The sequence below is a fragment of the Dromiciops gliroides genome, chromosome 1 (genome assembly GCF_019393635.1).
Source record: "Dromiciops gliroides isolate mDroGli1 chromosome 1, mDroGli1.pri, whole genome shotgun sequence".
Lineage (NCBI taxonomy): Eukaryota > Metazoa > Chordata > Mammalia > Microbiotheria > Microbiotheriidae > Dromiciops > Dromiciops gliroides.
The window spans coordinates 527639445-527656340 of NC_057861.1; the positions used below are offsets into that span (position 1 = coordinate 527639445).

Sequence of the window (16896 nt, forward strand, 5' to 3'; positions counted from 1 at the left end):
CAAATGCCAGGAGGCGTTTCCTTGTTCCATCTCACTCTCTCACCCCCACCCTGCACAGTCACCCCACCACCAGGGGGGCCTTCCCTGGGAGATTTACCTTCCATCTTCTCTGCATAGATCTAATTTGCACATGGTTGTTTGCATGCTGTCTCTCCCATTAGAACAGGGGTTCTTTGAAGGAAAGGGTTGTTTTTGCCCTCTTTGAACCCTTAGCATGGTGCCTGACACATGCTGCTTACCGACCGTGTGAAAGCTCTAGAGAAACGTGGGCTAATCATGACTCAGGTGCTGGCTGCCTGAGTGGGGGGCGGGCACACGGAGCAGGAGATTCTGCAAGGGAAGTTGGATGAGGCCCGGGACAAGCTCTGCTCACTCCCTAGTACCGCCTACCCTTCTACACGGAGGGGTGTGTGGGAAGCAATCAATCAACATTTATTAAGCGCCTACTATATGCCAGGCACTGTGCCAAGCTGGGAAGCAGCTGTCCTCATGCCCACAGGCTTTCTCTGGGCTCTCTGCTCCCACACTGTAGCTTGTAAGGAGGTGGAAGATGCTGTTGGGGGGTGGTAGATTTCTGTGCAAAGGCCTCTCTCTTCACATTTTCCCTGTAACTCATTAGTCCCCCCCTCATCGCCCTTCTTAAAGGACCCTTGTCTTTGAATCGTCAGATAAGAGAGGGGTTCACAGGCTGATCCTGCTTTCCTGGCCTCCTAATTAGCCAGTCTCCTCCATGTCGGTGATATGGGCTTTCAGAGGGGATGCTTGGCATTTTCCCCACACTGGTCCCTTCGCATTTGCCGTCACTATGGCAACCAAGATAAGTCTGACTCTCAGAGATGCTATATGGCCGTTCCAGGGGTGGGAACTTGGGAGGAAAATGGACCAGAGGGTAGTGATGGGGTGGTGGTGGAGGGGCAAGGGAGGGGGGAACAATCTGAAAAATGCTCAGCCTCTCGGGTGCCTGTTTTTGCCTATGATAAAAATGATGGTGATAACAACAATAATAATGGCATTTAGATACTGCATTAAGAATTACACGTTACCTCATTTAATCCTTACACCAACTCTGGCAGGTAGATATTATTATCCCTCTTTCACAGAGGAGGAAGCTGAGAGTGAAAGATGTCAAGTACTGAACAGCACCACCACCCCCTGCCCCCAGGGTCACATGACTAGTTTGTATCTAAAGCCTGGATTTGAACCCAGGTCTTCCTGACTTCGGGGCCAGTGCTCTATCCACTTCGCCACCTAGTTGCCCATTACCTAAATCCTACTGAGTTCAATTCCTACCTCCAAGAAATCTTTTCTAAAAATGTAGTTTTTTATACTTCTTGTTTTTCTACCACCTACAATTCCCCAATATATCTTATAACAAAGAATAAAGGAGGGAAAAACAATTTGGCAAAACTAACTAGAACATCCACCAAGTAAGATATTATGTGCAATATTCCATTGTGGAAGTTAGGTAGGTGGCTCAGTGGATAGAACGCTGGGTTTGGAGTCAAGTAGGCCTGAGTTCAAATCTGGCCTCAGACACTTACTAGCTGTCACCCTGGACAAGTAACTTCTGTTTGTCCAAGCTTCCTCATCTGTAAAATGAGGATCCTATATAACATCACCTACCTCTTCCAGTTGTTTTAAGCATCAAATGCTGGTAATAAATATGGGGTCAGGCAAAACAAATTTCTTCACTGGCCAAGTCCAAAAACTCTGTGTGTGTGTGTGTGTGCACGCGTGCGTGCGCGCACACACACACACATATACACATACATACATATATATACACATTTATATTATAAAATTTTATAATAGAAAATTATGCATACATAAACATGTATATATACTCATACTCACATATATACACATACATTTCACATAAAATTCTGATATAGAATTACATATATAGATATCTATGTGTGTATATATATATACATATATATATATACATATATATATATACATATATATGTAATTTGCACCTATCACCTGTGTCAAGAAGTGGAAGGCCTGCTTCATCACTGGTCATCTGGAATCGTGGTTGGTCATTTTGTTAATCTAATGTCTTTCAAAGTTGTTTGCTTTTGCCATATTATTATATAAATTGTTTTCCTGGTTCTGCTTGCTTACTTCTCTCTGCAAAGGGAATAAAGGTCTCTAATTCAATAGGAAGCTGGTCTTTTCAATACACTTCCTTAGTTCCCAGGTGAGAAAAGAGCTGATTTCCCATCAATAAGACATTCTCTCCCTCTGGCATTTACATAAGCAAGTCCTCCCCAAATTTAGAATGTCCTCCCCAACCCCTCCCCACCAATCTTTTCTAGAAATCTCTAATGATCCACCAGGCTCAGATTAAGCGTCTGTCATCTGCTAACAAAAGTACTTTTCTGCCCAGTTATTCTTTCTGCCCCCCACCCATCTTAATTTCTATTATTTGTGTGTGTATACATGCATACATTTATGTGTGTAACTGTCCACCCCCCCACCCCCCACCCCCGCCACCACAGTGAGCATAAGCCCCTTTGGGGCAGGGCCTATTTTCTTTCTGCATCCCCTGTGTCTCCCACATAGTAAGAGCTTAATAAGTGCTTGTTGAGTTTAATCAACACACAAAGGATTCTGGTCCATAGAACAGATGTCTTGGGTTTCTATGCCCTTTCCCCCACCCTTTCACAATCTTGGATCATTTGTGGATGGCCCAGTCTTCTCCCATCTCATTTCCCAAACATACACGGAGTACCACAGACATTTTTTGTTGTTGTTCTTTTAAATTTTTTTTTTTATTTTCCAGTTGAAGCTATTTGAGATTTAAGTTATACAAATGGCACTTGGAAAGAAAATTAAAAACTGAACATTTACCACCCGAATGGGCTGCTTTTGGAGCCACGACACCTGATACAAGAGATAGAAAAAAAAAAGGATTCTCAACCTACTTTCACAGGGAGAAGCCAGCAAGGAGGCAACCAGGGGATAGATGGCTGTTTGGGAATGGATGGGGGCCAGGGTGGGGTGCACAAAGCTGAAGGCAAGGGAAGGTCAGAAAGCACACGGTGATTTCAGGTTGCCTAAGTTCTCTCTTTCAGACACGGCTTTGGTCTCCCACAAGTTCTGTCTATCTTAAAGCCCCTGGAGATCCAAGGTGCTGACGACACACGACGGTGAAGGAAGAACCAGGAAGAGTTGGTTCTACTCAGTCCTCTCCACAAGAATTTCAGATTCCAGTTACAGACATTTAGCACCGACTCAGAGGGGAGGAGGCGACCTCCGGAACAGCAACACGGGTATAAGGCTTCTAAGGGAGTGCTCTTCTTCTTCCTCCCAATCATAGGTAGCAGTTCTCTCTTAGCACATCTCCTCCTGACCCTCAAGCAGAAAGGGTCAGGAAAGCAATCCCCCCATTCTTGAGAGCTGGGCAAGGTCTGAAGATGAAACAGGTGAGGAGGGGGTCCCACTGGAGTCAGTCAAGCCCATCAGAAAAGGTGGGGGGCATCAAAAGAAAGAAGTCCCCCAGTGGTAAGCAGGATGGGGGTTCCAACTACTTTTAGCTTGGAAAGGGGATGTAGGGGGAGTTCACATTCCAATCTAGCTGGTGGAGGGAGGCAGCCAAGAGGGGAGAGGGAGGCACAGAGAGCAAGCGGGCAGGGAATTGGCAGACATGGAGAAGCAATGCTTTTTGAGAAGCACCCCCCATAAAGGATGAGCCCCTCCTCAGCGACTGCATAGACCCCAAAGGTTCAGCATCACCTCTTATAGACGTTCACATTGTTATATTCTAATGCAGACCAATTACAGACAACATCTGATAGTGCCACGGAGAGCTTATATAAATAGATATAAAAAAAATACTGTTTTGGTCATTTCTCTGCGTCCAGTAACATATGATATTTTCATGCCATCGTTGCAGAAGGGAGAACCCCTGGGAAAGGCGGAGGGGGACCTGGGAGAATAAGGGCTGAGTGAATCCCAAAGAGCATTCCAGCCACAGGGCAGCGGAATAGCCACAACTGGGAACGGGCATCTAGCAGTTAAAACAAAATATGTGCAGTAAGGTTAGAAGTTTCCAGTAGATGATATAAAGGGAAAGGGGGTGGGGGGGAAGCAACACACACAAAAAAAAGACAAAAAAAAAAAAAAGACCAAACCACCACCACTGTGCAAAGTTTGCCAAGCAAGATTTTAGATCTACAAGTGGACATTTTACCTTCTTTTTGCAATTCCAACCATTATTCCTGGAAAATGAGAGAAGTGAACTAAAGAACACAAAACGAGTCAGCTTGGCTCTTTCCAACCAAAGGCTATCCAGCCCACTACTTCTAAAGCATCTGTAGCAGCTCCAAGGATTTGGGTATCAGCCAGCAGAAAAGTGAATGTACGGCTACGGCTAGGCTTCTAGCCCCAAGTTTAAAGCTTAGCAACCCCTAAGCTGGGGTGTCCTATCCCTGCCCAGCCATGCTTGAAGGCAATAGTTTTCCTTCTCCTAAAGTGTTGGGAGTATGGAGGGGTGGAGTGGGGAGATTGATTACCTGGCTGAAAAATTGGAAGGCACCCGGGGGGTGGGGGGAGGTCTAGTGCCACCACAGAGGTAGATGTCACCTTCCCATGGAGAGAGAGGGCTCTGGATAGGACCCAGAGCGCCCAGAAAAATCCAATCGGGTCCCACATGCTCAATGTTGGATGCTCTCTTAGTCACTGGGGGAGCCCGGCTTCAGGGAAGCATCTGGTAAAAGTTGGCAGGAAAGTCATTCCGAGAACACTTGGTTTATTTATCTTTTCCTTATGAGGGGGAAGGAAGGTGGTAATCAAGGGCAGAGAAGATGCTAGCAATACCACTGCACATCCTCCATGGTCTCACAGGATGTTTCCTTGGGCCTAAAAGGCTATGAGCAAACTTCTAGTTGTACCACCTGTATACAAATAAGCGGGCCAGGCCAGGAGGTGGCCCCTGGTCCCACTCTGTCTTGACCTCTCAAGTTTAGTAGTCAAGCCAGCATCCCAGTGATTCCTCCAGGGGCTGAGGAAGCTAGCACAAGTCCAGGAAGGTTCACTCATGCTCTTCCTCTTAGGAGGTTGGTTTCCTCATGCCTGCTCCTAGAATTCAGTGCTTCTTCCAACCTAACCCATGGTTAAAGATAATGCTGGTCCCACTAGCCCTAAAGGCCTACTCGTAGCACCATTTGCCAAAGGTCAAAGCAGACAGGCAGTAAGGTTCAACAGCAGCACAGAGTCACCAGAGGTCAGAATTAAGGGGGGAAAAAAAGGTGCCAGCACCATACTATGGCACAGAAGAGAGGGTGGAGATGATTCTGAAAATTCCTCCTTGTGTTTGCTTGAATGGAATTGGGCTGATGACACTTCCTGCCCCGCCCTCAAAATGGCAGGCGAGGAGAACTTTCCAAAGCAAGCAAACGACAAAGGCATGAGATGATGCACCATTTTCTCTGGGTTTTCCAGTTTGAAAGGCAAAAGGCTTCTTCCCACACCCCCACACCATTAACACGAAACAAACCCCTGAAAACAGAGCAGTCAAGAGAGATTAAAAAAAAAAAAAGGTAGGAATATAGCAAGCCATCCTGAAATCCTTCCACAGATAGAGGTGGGGCAGGGTAAGGAGCAGAGGGAAGCAAGATAGACGAAAGGAAAAGGGCAGAAATGAAAACTATCATCAGGGTGGGATCTGGGAAGTGGGTTGGGGAGGGTGGACTTTGGGAGGGGAGGTGGGAAAACCCAACGCTAAAGTGCATTTAGTACTCCCAGAGTGTGGAAGGGTCAATGGCCTCTGTGGAGGCCTTGAGGACCCCAGCATGGTCACCCTTCAGATACCGGCCATTGGTTTTGATGGCTACTTTGTTATAGTCGCAGAACTCGAAAAAGAAGTCCACGGGAGTATTGCTGCTGCTGGTGACGGACGACTCGTTTCCTACCATCCAGTACTTCCCAGTAGAGTCTGTAGAGGGAGAAGGAGAACTGAGAACCCATCACCAAACCACCTGGAGTCCGACCTACCTTTCTAGCCACATGTTCCTGGGCCCCTCTCGGACATTCTGCCTGCCAGTCATAAGCTGTCTTTCTCAACTAGAATGCATTCCTGGGGCAGCTAGGTGGCGCAGTGGATAAAGCACTGGCCCTGGATTCAGGAGTACCTGAGTTCAAATCCGACCTCAGACACTTGACACTTACTAGCTGTGTGACCCTGGGCAAGTCACTTAACCCCCATTGCCCACCAAAATAAATAAATAGAATGCATTCCCTTTTCACCTTTCCTTATAGTTCAAGCTCAACTGACACCTTCCTTAGAGAAGAGAACATGCATTTCATAAGGCCTAGAGTGTGCCAAGCACTGTGCCAAGTATTTTGCAAATATCATTTTTCATTATTAAATGTTATTAAATAATTTCATTAATTTAAGTTACTGTTGTTCCGTTGTATCCGACTCTGATCTCATTTGAGGTCTTCTTGGCAAAGATAACCAGAGAGGTTTCCATTTCCTTCTCCAGCTCATTTTGCAGATGAGAAAACTGAGGCAAACAGGATGATGTGACTTATCCAGGGTCATACAGCTAGTAAGGTGTCTGAGGCTGCATTTGAACTCAGGTTTTCCTGACTCTAGGCCCAGCGCTTTAGTCACTGCATTACCCAACTGCCCCAAATAGGAATTGTAATAATAATAATTTAATAAAACTATTAATACAATAAATTGGGGGCAGCTAGGTAGTGTAGTGGATAGAATACTGGGCCTGGAATCTAGAAGATTCATCTTTCTGAGTTCAAATCTGGCCTCAGACACTTACTAGCTGTGTGACTCCAGGCGAGTCACTTTACCCTGTTTGCCTCAGTTTCCTTATCTGTAAATGAGCTAGAGAAGGAAATGGCAAACCACTCCAGTACTTCTGCCAAGAAAACCCCAAATGGGGTAAAGAAGAGTCAGACATGACTGAAAAATGACTGAACAACAAAAATTTATATTTACAAATATTCCCATTTTATAGTTAAAGGAACTGAGGATGATAGGAGTTAAGTGATTTGCCTGGGGTCACACAGGTAGTTAGGTGTCTGAGGCTGCATTTAATCCTCAAATCTAGCACGCTATCCACTGAGCTATCCAGCTGCCTCTGGATTATGAATTTAGCACTGGAAGAGACCCTTAAGGGCCAAAGAGTCCAAACCCCCTTCTTTCAAAGGTGCCTTCCAAAAGGTTTAGTGACTTGCCCAGGATAAACATCAGGCAGGGTTTGAACTTGCTAACTCCAAACTCAGCATTCCAACCACTACTTTACAAACCTTCCCTCCAATTATTACTTCAGAGTGATCCTTGGGGGCAGCTAGGTGGCGCAGTGGATAGAGCACCAGCCCTGGATTCAGGAGTACCTGAGTTCAAATCCGGCTCAGACACTTGACACTTACTAGCTGTGTGACCCTGGACAAGTCACTTAACCCCAATTGCCTCACCAAAAAACAAAAAAACAAAACAAGAAAAATGACCTATGTGGATATAGTTTTAGGGTGCGGGCTCTGTGAGAACAGGGATTATTTTTGCCTTTTTTTGTACTCACAGTACACAGTAAACACTTAATAAATGCTTGTCAACCTGGAGTTCTTTCCCATCTCAGATCGCCTTGTGTTCTGCTTACCTGTGTACCTGTATCCCTATGGTAGAACATAAAATTTCCTCAAGAGCATAGACTATGTGTTTTCTTGCTGCTGCTGTGTCCCTCATTCCCTGGTGCTGCCCCCTCACACACGACAGGTGCCTAAGAACTTGTTAAATTGAATTATCATCCTGTATCAACCTCAAATTCCCTCACCAGCCCGGGAATCTTTCTTTGACAGAGGCTTGTCATAAGGGCAAAACTCATGCCATTCCCCCACTGCTGACCTTCTCTTTGATAAAACCATGACTATCACCCCTGGTTTTTGTCTAAAGATCTTCAAGCTGTGTTTTCAGTCTATGGGACTTCCTAGAAGGAAAATTTTCAAGTTTCATTCGCGAGTAATGGAGTGCGATTGCTTTGTCTTTGTCTTGAGGTGACTTCTTTGATCATGTAAAAGACTCAGAGCTGGAAGAGAACCCTCCCCTCCTCTGGGCCAGCGGAAGAAAAGGAGGGACTGGAGAAGGGAAGTGATTTTACTTAGCCAAGAAGAGGAGCCAAGATTCCATCCCCGGTCCCAATGCTAACACTTTCCATTAAACTACCCAAACTTCAAGGATAAGCCTCGAGCTACTTCAAGCACTCTGGAATTTAAATCAGTGCTATTCTCTTATATATATATGTGTGTGTGTATGTGTGTTTGTATATGTATATATGTGTATGTATATGTAATTATACATACATACATACATATATATACATGTGTATGTATATATGTATTTTTTAAGGCTATCTCCCTTTTCCAACTTCCCTTGGAAACCGTGACTAAGATGGCTATGTGATGTCTCCAGAGTTGTTTGAAAGAAAAAATACAAGCCACAACACAACTGAGTGTTACCCATTGATTGATATTTTCAGTAAATGGTACCAGTGGGAGCGTGGAGGGCTTTACTCAGAGGAGAATGGGACTTTGGGTGTCTTCTATTAATGGAATGGGACTCCAGCAAACAGATAAGAAAACACTCCACTGTTCTCTAGTCCTTGGCTCCCTGCCTAATGAGGTTTCAGGAGAGATAAGAAGAACCACCAGCCAGTTCTACCATGTCATTAACATCTGTTTAGATATGCTCCTGAGAAAGACACAGGGATCAATCACATCAACAATGAGTCAATCAAATCTGCACTTGAAAGAAATCTTAGGGATCCTCTAAAGCAGGGATTCCTAACCATTTTTGTATAATGGACCCTTTGGTCGTGTGGTCCGGCGAAGTCCACAGACCCCTTCTCAGAATAGTGTTTTTAAATCCATAAAACACAATACAAACGATTATATAGGATACCAATTATCTTGAAATCCAGTTAACAAAATATTAAGGTAACATGTCCATGGATCCCATGTTAAGAACCCTTTTTCTAGGGCAGCTAGGTGGCGCAGTGGATAAAGCACTGGCTCAGGATTCAGGAGGACCTGAGTTCAAATTTGACCTCAGACATTTGACACTTTCTAGCTGTGTGACCCTGGGCAAGTCACTTAACCCTCATTGCCCCACCAAAAAAAAAAAAAGAAAGAAAGAAAGAAAAAAGAAAAGAAAGAACCCTTCTTCTAGGGCAACTCCATTTGACAGATGAGGAAACTGAGGCCCAAAGAGGTTGTTACTTGCCCGCAGTCCCATAAGAAGCTAGTGGCCTTCTGAATTAGAACTCAAACTCTGACTCTAAATCCTAGGCTCTTTCCCAGTCCTCCATGGAGGCAACCTCAGAAATGATCTAATCTAAGCTCTCCCTGCTCTTTTGCAAGGGCTGGGGTTCACAAGTGCATGCACTGTAACATCAGATTTTTTCAGTGTTTATATTCTTTGTAATAAGGGATGGCTCTCCAAGAAGGGGAATGAACATGGGAGAGATCTAAGTGATAGGAAAACAAGATAAGAAAAAAACTATAAATAAAAAATCTAGTCTGTCCACATTTTTTAAACACAATTGTAAACCTCAAGAGATGAAAACATCTTCCTGAGATGCCCGATTGTTAGTGGTAAATTTCGTGAGTTCTGATGCAAATTTCTTTCCATACTGTGGGAAACCCAAGTTAACAAATCACCAGATGAGTAGTTTAAAAGATGGCTGGAGAACCCAAAGGCTCACAAGGTAATTTGTAATATTAGACATTGTCAGAAGGTAAGAATACAGAGTTTTTATAAATCACACCTTGGACAAGTCAGTCATACCTCCAGGCAATTCTAGGCCTGTAAGTTTTTTGGGAGTTTTTTTTTTGGGTGGGTGAGGCAATTGGGGTTACGTGACTTGCCTAGGGTCACACAGCTAGTGTCAAGTGTCTGAGGCTGGATTTGAACTTGGGTCCTCCTGACTCCAGGGCTGGTGCTTTATCCACTGTGCCACCTAGCTGCCCCTGCCCCCCCCCCCAGGCCTGTAAGTTTTACAAAGTTGTTGCTTATATGCATTGATGGAAGGTATTTCCATACTGGGAGCTCCCTATGTTGATCAAATCACATGTATAGATTTTTAAAAAAGTAATGTAAGATAGTCCAATGTAGATTCAAATCTGAATTTTAAAGACACATAAATGAATCTGATCCAGGAAGGTTAGGGGGTGGGAGAAAAGACAGGACAGATATGCTTAAATATTTTTATGGCTGTCATGGAAGATGTATTAACTAGTTCTATTTGACTTCAGAGGGTAGAACTAAATGGGTTGACACTGAGAGGCAGAACTGGACACTAGGAAAGAAAAACATCCTAATAATTAGTTAAGAGCAGAGTCAGAGACAATGGGAGTGGAATCCCTGGGGACCAAGGGGTACAGTCTAATTTATGGGAAATTAGGGTCCCTTCCTTCTCCACATGGTTGTTGGGGGAGTTTTCCCAAATATTTATGTGCATCTGTCAGCCTAAGGACAATTGAGAGGAAGTGTGTGTCCTCAGGAGGGTTAATGAAAGCTCGGGCCTGAACAGCAGGACACGGAATTCTAGGCCTGGCTCCTGCCATTGACTCCATGTGTAGACTGGACCAAGTCCCTTCCCATCTCTGGGCCTCTGCTTCCCTACCTGTATAATGAGGTACTTTGCCTAGATGATCCCCTAGGGTTTATTGGTACTAAGTCTATGAGGAAAGAAAGGGGTACTGACTTTGGCATCAGAGGACCTGGGTTCAAAACCCGCTTCTGCTATGTCAACTGGAGCCAACTCTTGGTCTTCAGAGGTTAGAGGGAACCGTTATAACAATGCCACGTATTCCCCCACTAGGGGGGGCTCCAGCACATGTATCTATTTTCCCTCCATGCTTGCAACTATAGAAATAAACTTCTTTTTTTTTTTTTTTTGGTGAGGCAATTGGGGTTAAGTGACTTGCCCAGGGTCACCCAGCTAATAAGTGTTAAGTAGCTGAGGCTGGATTTGAACTCAGGTACTCCTGACTCCAGGGCCAGTGCTCTATCCATTGCACCACCCAGCTGCCCCAGAAATAAACTTCTTAGTCTATGCACAGTTGTTCTTGCCTGCTCTGTCTGTTTGGCTCCAGCTTCCACAGGCCAAGAGGTTTGGTCTAGTTGACATTTATTAATCTACATGATCATGAGCAACTCATAGCCTCTCTGGACCTCAGTTTCCTTGACTGTAAAAATTAAGGGTTGGGTTGGACAGTGAGAGAGTTGGACTCTCCCTAGAGTTCTCTAAGCAAAGGCCTTGCATACCCATTTACTGGATACTGTGGTGGGGTTTCTCAGTCATTTGTGGATTAGATTAGATACCCTCTTAGGAATTCCAACGTTGAGCCTCTAAACTTTTTTTTAATATAGGAAAATTGGTGGGGAGGGAGGGAGGGGAAAAATAATAAAGTAAAAAGTTCACAGCAGAGAACAAAAGAAAACCAACGAGGAAGCAAAGAAAAGTTGGGCAGCTTTGAAAACAACGTGTGGTATTTATCATAGAGGTTTTCTTGAAATGGAAATTTATTGTTCTATATTGAATCCTCTCCTATGTTCTGCTGTGTATGCTTTTTTTTTCCTTTTTTCATTTTACATTTAAGTTTAAAATAAAAAAATTTACAAAAAAGTATATCTACGTGTGTGCATTTTCACATACATATATGGAAATTATGTTAGGCATGGCTGTTGGATGGATAGGATAGAAAAGGCTCTTTTGCCCTATTAAGTAGTCCACAGATCAAAAGGCTGAAATCAATAACAAAATCTGTCCTGAGTCACATCTAAGAGTTACTGTGAGAAAATGGAAAGATTGCATTTTGAGAATTTTAAAGAATGGATTCAGAGTCAGAGGACCTGGGTTCAAATTTCACCTCTGCCACCCACTACCTATGAGACACTGATTAAGTCAACTCCTCTAGGCCTCAGTTTCCTTAAATGTAAAATGAAAGGGTTGGACTGCATCATCTTTACAATCCATTCTAGCTCCGAAGCCAGGACCCTGGAACAAGGAGACACCTTCTGCTCAATGCCTGTTACTTGCTCAAGAGTGGCAATGACTGAGGGAAAAGCATGGCTAAGCCTTCTGTCCCCTCCCCAAGAACAGTAGAACTTGCCTTTGATATTGTAGGCACCATCATTAAATTCTAGCTGGAACACATCATATGAGGATCGATTGGAATCCAGGGTCCCAGTCACCTTCCGGCATCCAATGAAGCCATGCTCCCCACGGAAGACAATGATGGGCCGGTTGATCAGTTTCATCAGGAAATGTTCAGTTTCTCCTACTCAACAGGAAAGAAGCAAAAAAGGAAGAAAGTAATAGTTAAGTTTCCAAATATAAAAGGAAATCGGGGCCATTTTCTCTTGCCAAAATGACAAAGTTTGGAGGCAAAGGATATGGTGGAAAGAGAGAGCTAGTCATCTGAGGCAAAAGCAAGGGTGGCAAAGTCTTATTAGCAGAGGCTGGTTGGTCCTTTGGGTTATGGAAGCATTGATGAGACTGCATACACAAGCTCATTTGGACCTAATGGTCTAAAGGAGACTTTTTTTTTTTTTTAGTGAGGCAATTGGGGTTAAGTGACTTGCCCAGGGTCACACAGCTAGTAAGTGTCAAGTGTCTGAGGCCGGATTTGAACTCAGGTACTCCTGAATCCAGGGCCGGTGCTTTATCCACTGTACCACCTAGCTGCCCCCTAAAGGAGACTTTTGTAAGAGGGATGGAGAGGGGTAGATGGGGCTCCTGAGGTGACAAGAGAGGAACTGGAAGTTGGCAACATGAATGACATTCTTGGACAGGCAAGGGTCAAGGTGTAGGGGGGAGTGTGTTCCAAGGAAGTGTCTGGGTGCTCTTCAAGCAAAACCACAGCTTATGTAGAACTTTCTTCCTTCTGCGAGGGGGGGGGTTTACCTCATCTGCCCAATTGCGCTGTCTGCTTCTAGGGGCCCTTCCCCAGTCACTGAGCACAAAGCAGAATGCTTTGGTTTGGATTTTGTCCTTTCCACCCTCCCCAAACCACAAACGTTAATTGGGGAAAAGTGCCAAAAATCTGGCAAGTAAAAGGTAGAAAGAATGCATTTCCCCCTCCCCTTCTGATGGGGGGAGGGGGTGAAGATTGCCAATGATTTCCCAAAGTTAAGGGGATAAAAGAAAAAAATAAGAAAAAAATCCCCATTTAATATCTAATTCTCTCTAAGGCACATACTTGTTTTGTTACCACATACTAACTGCTAGGAACAGTTAGGGGGGAAAAAAACCCCACTCTTGCAAGAGGCATCTGCATGCCAAATCAGCAGATGTGAATATGGAAAAAGCAAGTTGCAAATGGTGGTTTTTTTAGTGTCAACAGATACAAATAGACCAAAAGAAAAGTAACCTCAGCCATCGTGCTAAGAAAGGCAACACACACACGCATGTATGTGTGTGCGTGTATATATCTATACACACAAGTGTATATGTATATACATGGAAATAATCAAATATGCATGTGTATATGCACATACATGTATATACACATGTGTGTATGTGTGCATACACACATAGAAAACATTTACTTTTTTTTTAAAACTTGCTTGGGTTTTAATTGCTGGTTGTTGGGTTTTTGTCTGACTCGAGTCGTCCGTCCCCCCCCCCCCCCCCCCGCCCCGAACTAGATGAAATCAAAATTACTAATGGAGAAGCTTTAGTGCTTCTTAAAATGGCGCCTAAGGAGCACCTTGCTTTCCTTCTCTCCCCTACTCTCCTTGAACAGGCCTCACCTGCAGCTTCCACAGAGGCCGCTAGCTGTCCGTTTTTCTTTGCGGTGACGTATTTCCCATTGGCAGCCTTGAGAGTGATCCGCTTGTCACACCATTCGATGTCAAAGTAGCAGCTGGCATTCCTGAGTACCAGGGATCCAAGCAGAAGCAGCCGTTAGGAGGGCCCACCCAAGCCACAGAGTACCACATCCCTACCTTCATATATGGAAGTGGGCAACCCAACGATTGCATCCTGAGTCTAAATGGGTTTATGTTTTTTAGAAGTGTTTTAATGAGTTGTTGTTTTTTTTTTTTTTTTTGCAGGGCAATGGGGGTTAAGTGACTTATCCATGGTCACACAGCTAGTAAGTGTCTGAGGCTGGGTTTGAACTCAGGTCCTCCTGAATCCAAGGCTGGTTGCTTATCCACTGCGCCACCTAGCTGCACCCCTGTTTTAATGATTTTTAAAGAAATCACTAGTATTTCCAAAAACACCCCATAGAACTAACTCTCCCTTCTAGCATTTAAGCAAAACAAGTTGTCTTCACTACGTATGAAAATACATGCCTAGAGTCCACCCAGGGTAGCTGGGGAGTTGGGGACAGTGGATAAACCACTGGACCTAGAGTCAGGAAGACAAGTTCAAATCCAGTCTCAGACACTTACTAGTTATGAGACCCTGAGCAAGTCACTTTGCCCTGTTTACCTCATCTGTAAAATGAGCTGGAGAAGGAAATGGCAAACCACCCCAGTATCTTTACTAAGAAAACCCCAAATGGGGTTACAAATAATCAGACATGACTGAACAACAGTACAACACAAAGAGTCCACCAATTCTGCCTTGAGTCATGCTTCACCATCAACAGACTGGTAATTGAGAGTAATAGCTAACCTCCTATCCCCAGCAATGTGAATGCGCTACCCCCAAGAGGGTAGGACAATGCCCAATACATTACTCTTTTTTTTTTTTTTTTTAGTGAGGCAATTGGGGTTAAGTGACTTGCCCAGGGTTACACAGCTAGTAAGTGTTAAGTGTCTGAGGCCGGATTTGAACTCAGGTACTCCTGACTCCAGGGCCGGTGCTCTATCCACTGCGCCACCTAGCTGCCCCAATACATTACTCTTAAATCATGCTTTCCTCCCCCCTTGAACTTCACAATTTCTTTTCCAACTTTAATGCACCTATGTACTGTGTATGTCTGCATCCTAGCCCATTACAGAACTGCAAAGATGTCATGAGGGGGGCAGCTAGGTGGCGCAGTGGACAGAGCACCGGCCCTGGAGTCAGGAGGACCTAAGTTCAAATCCGGCCTCAGACACTTGATACTTACTAGCTGTGTGACCCTGGGCAAGTCACTTAACCCCAAATGCCTCACCAAAAAAGAAAAAAAAAAAGATGTCATGAGGACGGGCACCATGTCTTACCTAGGCATTATCTTCTCCACTGCCAAGGACAATAGGCACTTGCACCCCAGCCATATTGGATAAATATGTCACTTGAAGCAATATGGCAGAAAGAACACAGGCAATGGAGTCCAAAGACTGGGGTTCAAATACTGCCCTTCACTACATGTGTGACATTGGGCAAAATATTTGAGGATAAAAAAGTTGGTCTCTGAGGTCCTGTCCCATTTCATATCTAAGGCCCTATGATCCCAAAGGGTACAATCCCTCTAAAAATATCTTGTCTATATCATCGATTGCAGAGACCCAGCCCACAGTAGGTGCTTTAATAAATGCTTGTTGACTTACAAAGGAGGTCTGTATGATCCTCTGACTCAGTCTTCTTTCTATACTAAACATAGACCAAGGGGACTCTGAAGAAAATCTTTGGGTAGAAAAAGGGTTAAAATATTTAGGTATTTTCTTTTGCTCTAAGTCAGGGATTCTTCACCTCATTTTAGGCCATGGATTCCTATGGCAGACTGGTGAAGCCTATGCACTCCTCATGTTTTTAAATGCATCAAATGCATATGTAAGATTCAAAAGCAAGCCAGTCATCAAATGTTAAGAAGAAAGTTCATGAGTCCCAGGTTAAGAACCCCTATTCTAAGCTCTCAATTTGGCTCTTTGAACAGCCTTCTATTTTCCCAGACATTATAGACAAGCCAGGCTAAAGGGTTCAGCAGTCACGTACGTCTTCAAAATACATATCGCTATGAACGTAGAAAAGAAAAGGACTTCCTTCTCAGTTTTCAGTTGCAGTAAGTCTCCACTCCAAGCATATGGCTATAGTTTAAGCCCAAGAGCTTGGATACATGCTGGTAGTCAGTGGCAGCAAGAAGGGATTGACACTGATCACAAAAACCAATGAAGAAAGAACCCTCCAGTTGGGCAACTGATACAGCTTTTCTTCTTTCCATATCAGAATTTCAGCTACTCTTAGCCAGTGGCCCACTCAATTGTTAGAATGCCCCGGATGGCAAATTAAACCACAGTAGAAAAACCTCCCCAGCACCGTGCACATGGTGGCGCATGATCGTAGAGAGGTTGAGGTTACAGTACTTACAAATTTGAATTCAGAAGTTGTGAGCTGCTAAAACCACCTGCGTGGCTGCACTAATTCTGGCAATGATATGAACCTCTGGGAACAGAAGGCCACTAGGCTGGTGCAAGTGGTTGCAAACCAGTCAGAACACCCATTCCTTTTTGCAGGGGAGGAGGGAAAGAGGGTTAAGTGACTAGTGCAGGGTCATACAGCCAGTAAGTGTCAAGTGTCTGAGGCTGGATTTGAACTCAGGTCATCCTGAATCCAGGGCGGGTGCTTGCAGCAAACCAGTCAGGTTAGAAATGGGACAGATTAAAATGTGCTTGCCTATTAGTAGTAGGGGTCAAGCTTGTGAGATCAGGCTGTTGCACTGGGAGAGACAGAGGAAGAACCATTCCCCACAACAACAATAAGCCTCCCCCTTAGCCCAGGTACTCACTTGGTTGAAGCAGTAGACTGTATCCCACCATTGGATGTCAGGGTCCAATACTTGCCGGTGTGGGTCCGGAAAGCACACTTCTTAGTATCTCTATTGATCTCCAGTTGGAAAGTTTCTTGGTCACTCTCCTCATCCTGATTGGCAGAGAGGTCCATTCCTGCATAGGGAGTAAAGAAAGGTAAGATCCTCTCTGGTCAATATAACTTCCCT

General features: G+C 44.4%; 1 protein-coding gene across 1 annotated transcript in view; it reads right to left on the reverse strand.

Moving 5' to 3' along the window:
- Positions 1-2755: 2755 nt before the first annotated feature.
- Positions 2756-16896, reverse strand: part of FSCN1 (fascin actin-bundling protein 1) — a 47001-nt gene continuing 32860 nt past the window's right edge. Inside the window, 4 exon segments of the mRNA XM_043976643.1 lie at positions 2756-5941; positions 12139-12306; positions 13781-13902; positions 16687-16843. Coding sequence (XP_043832578.1) covers positions 5739-5941; positions 12139-12306; positions 13781-13902; positions 16687-16843 — 650 coding nt within the window. The 3' untranslated portion in view covers positions 2756-5738.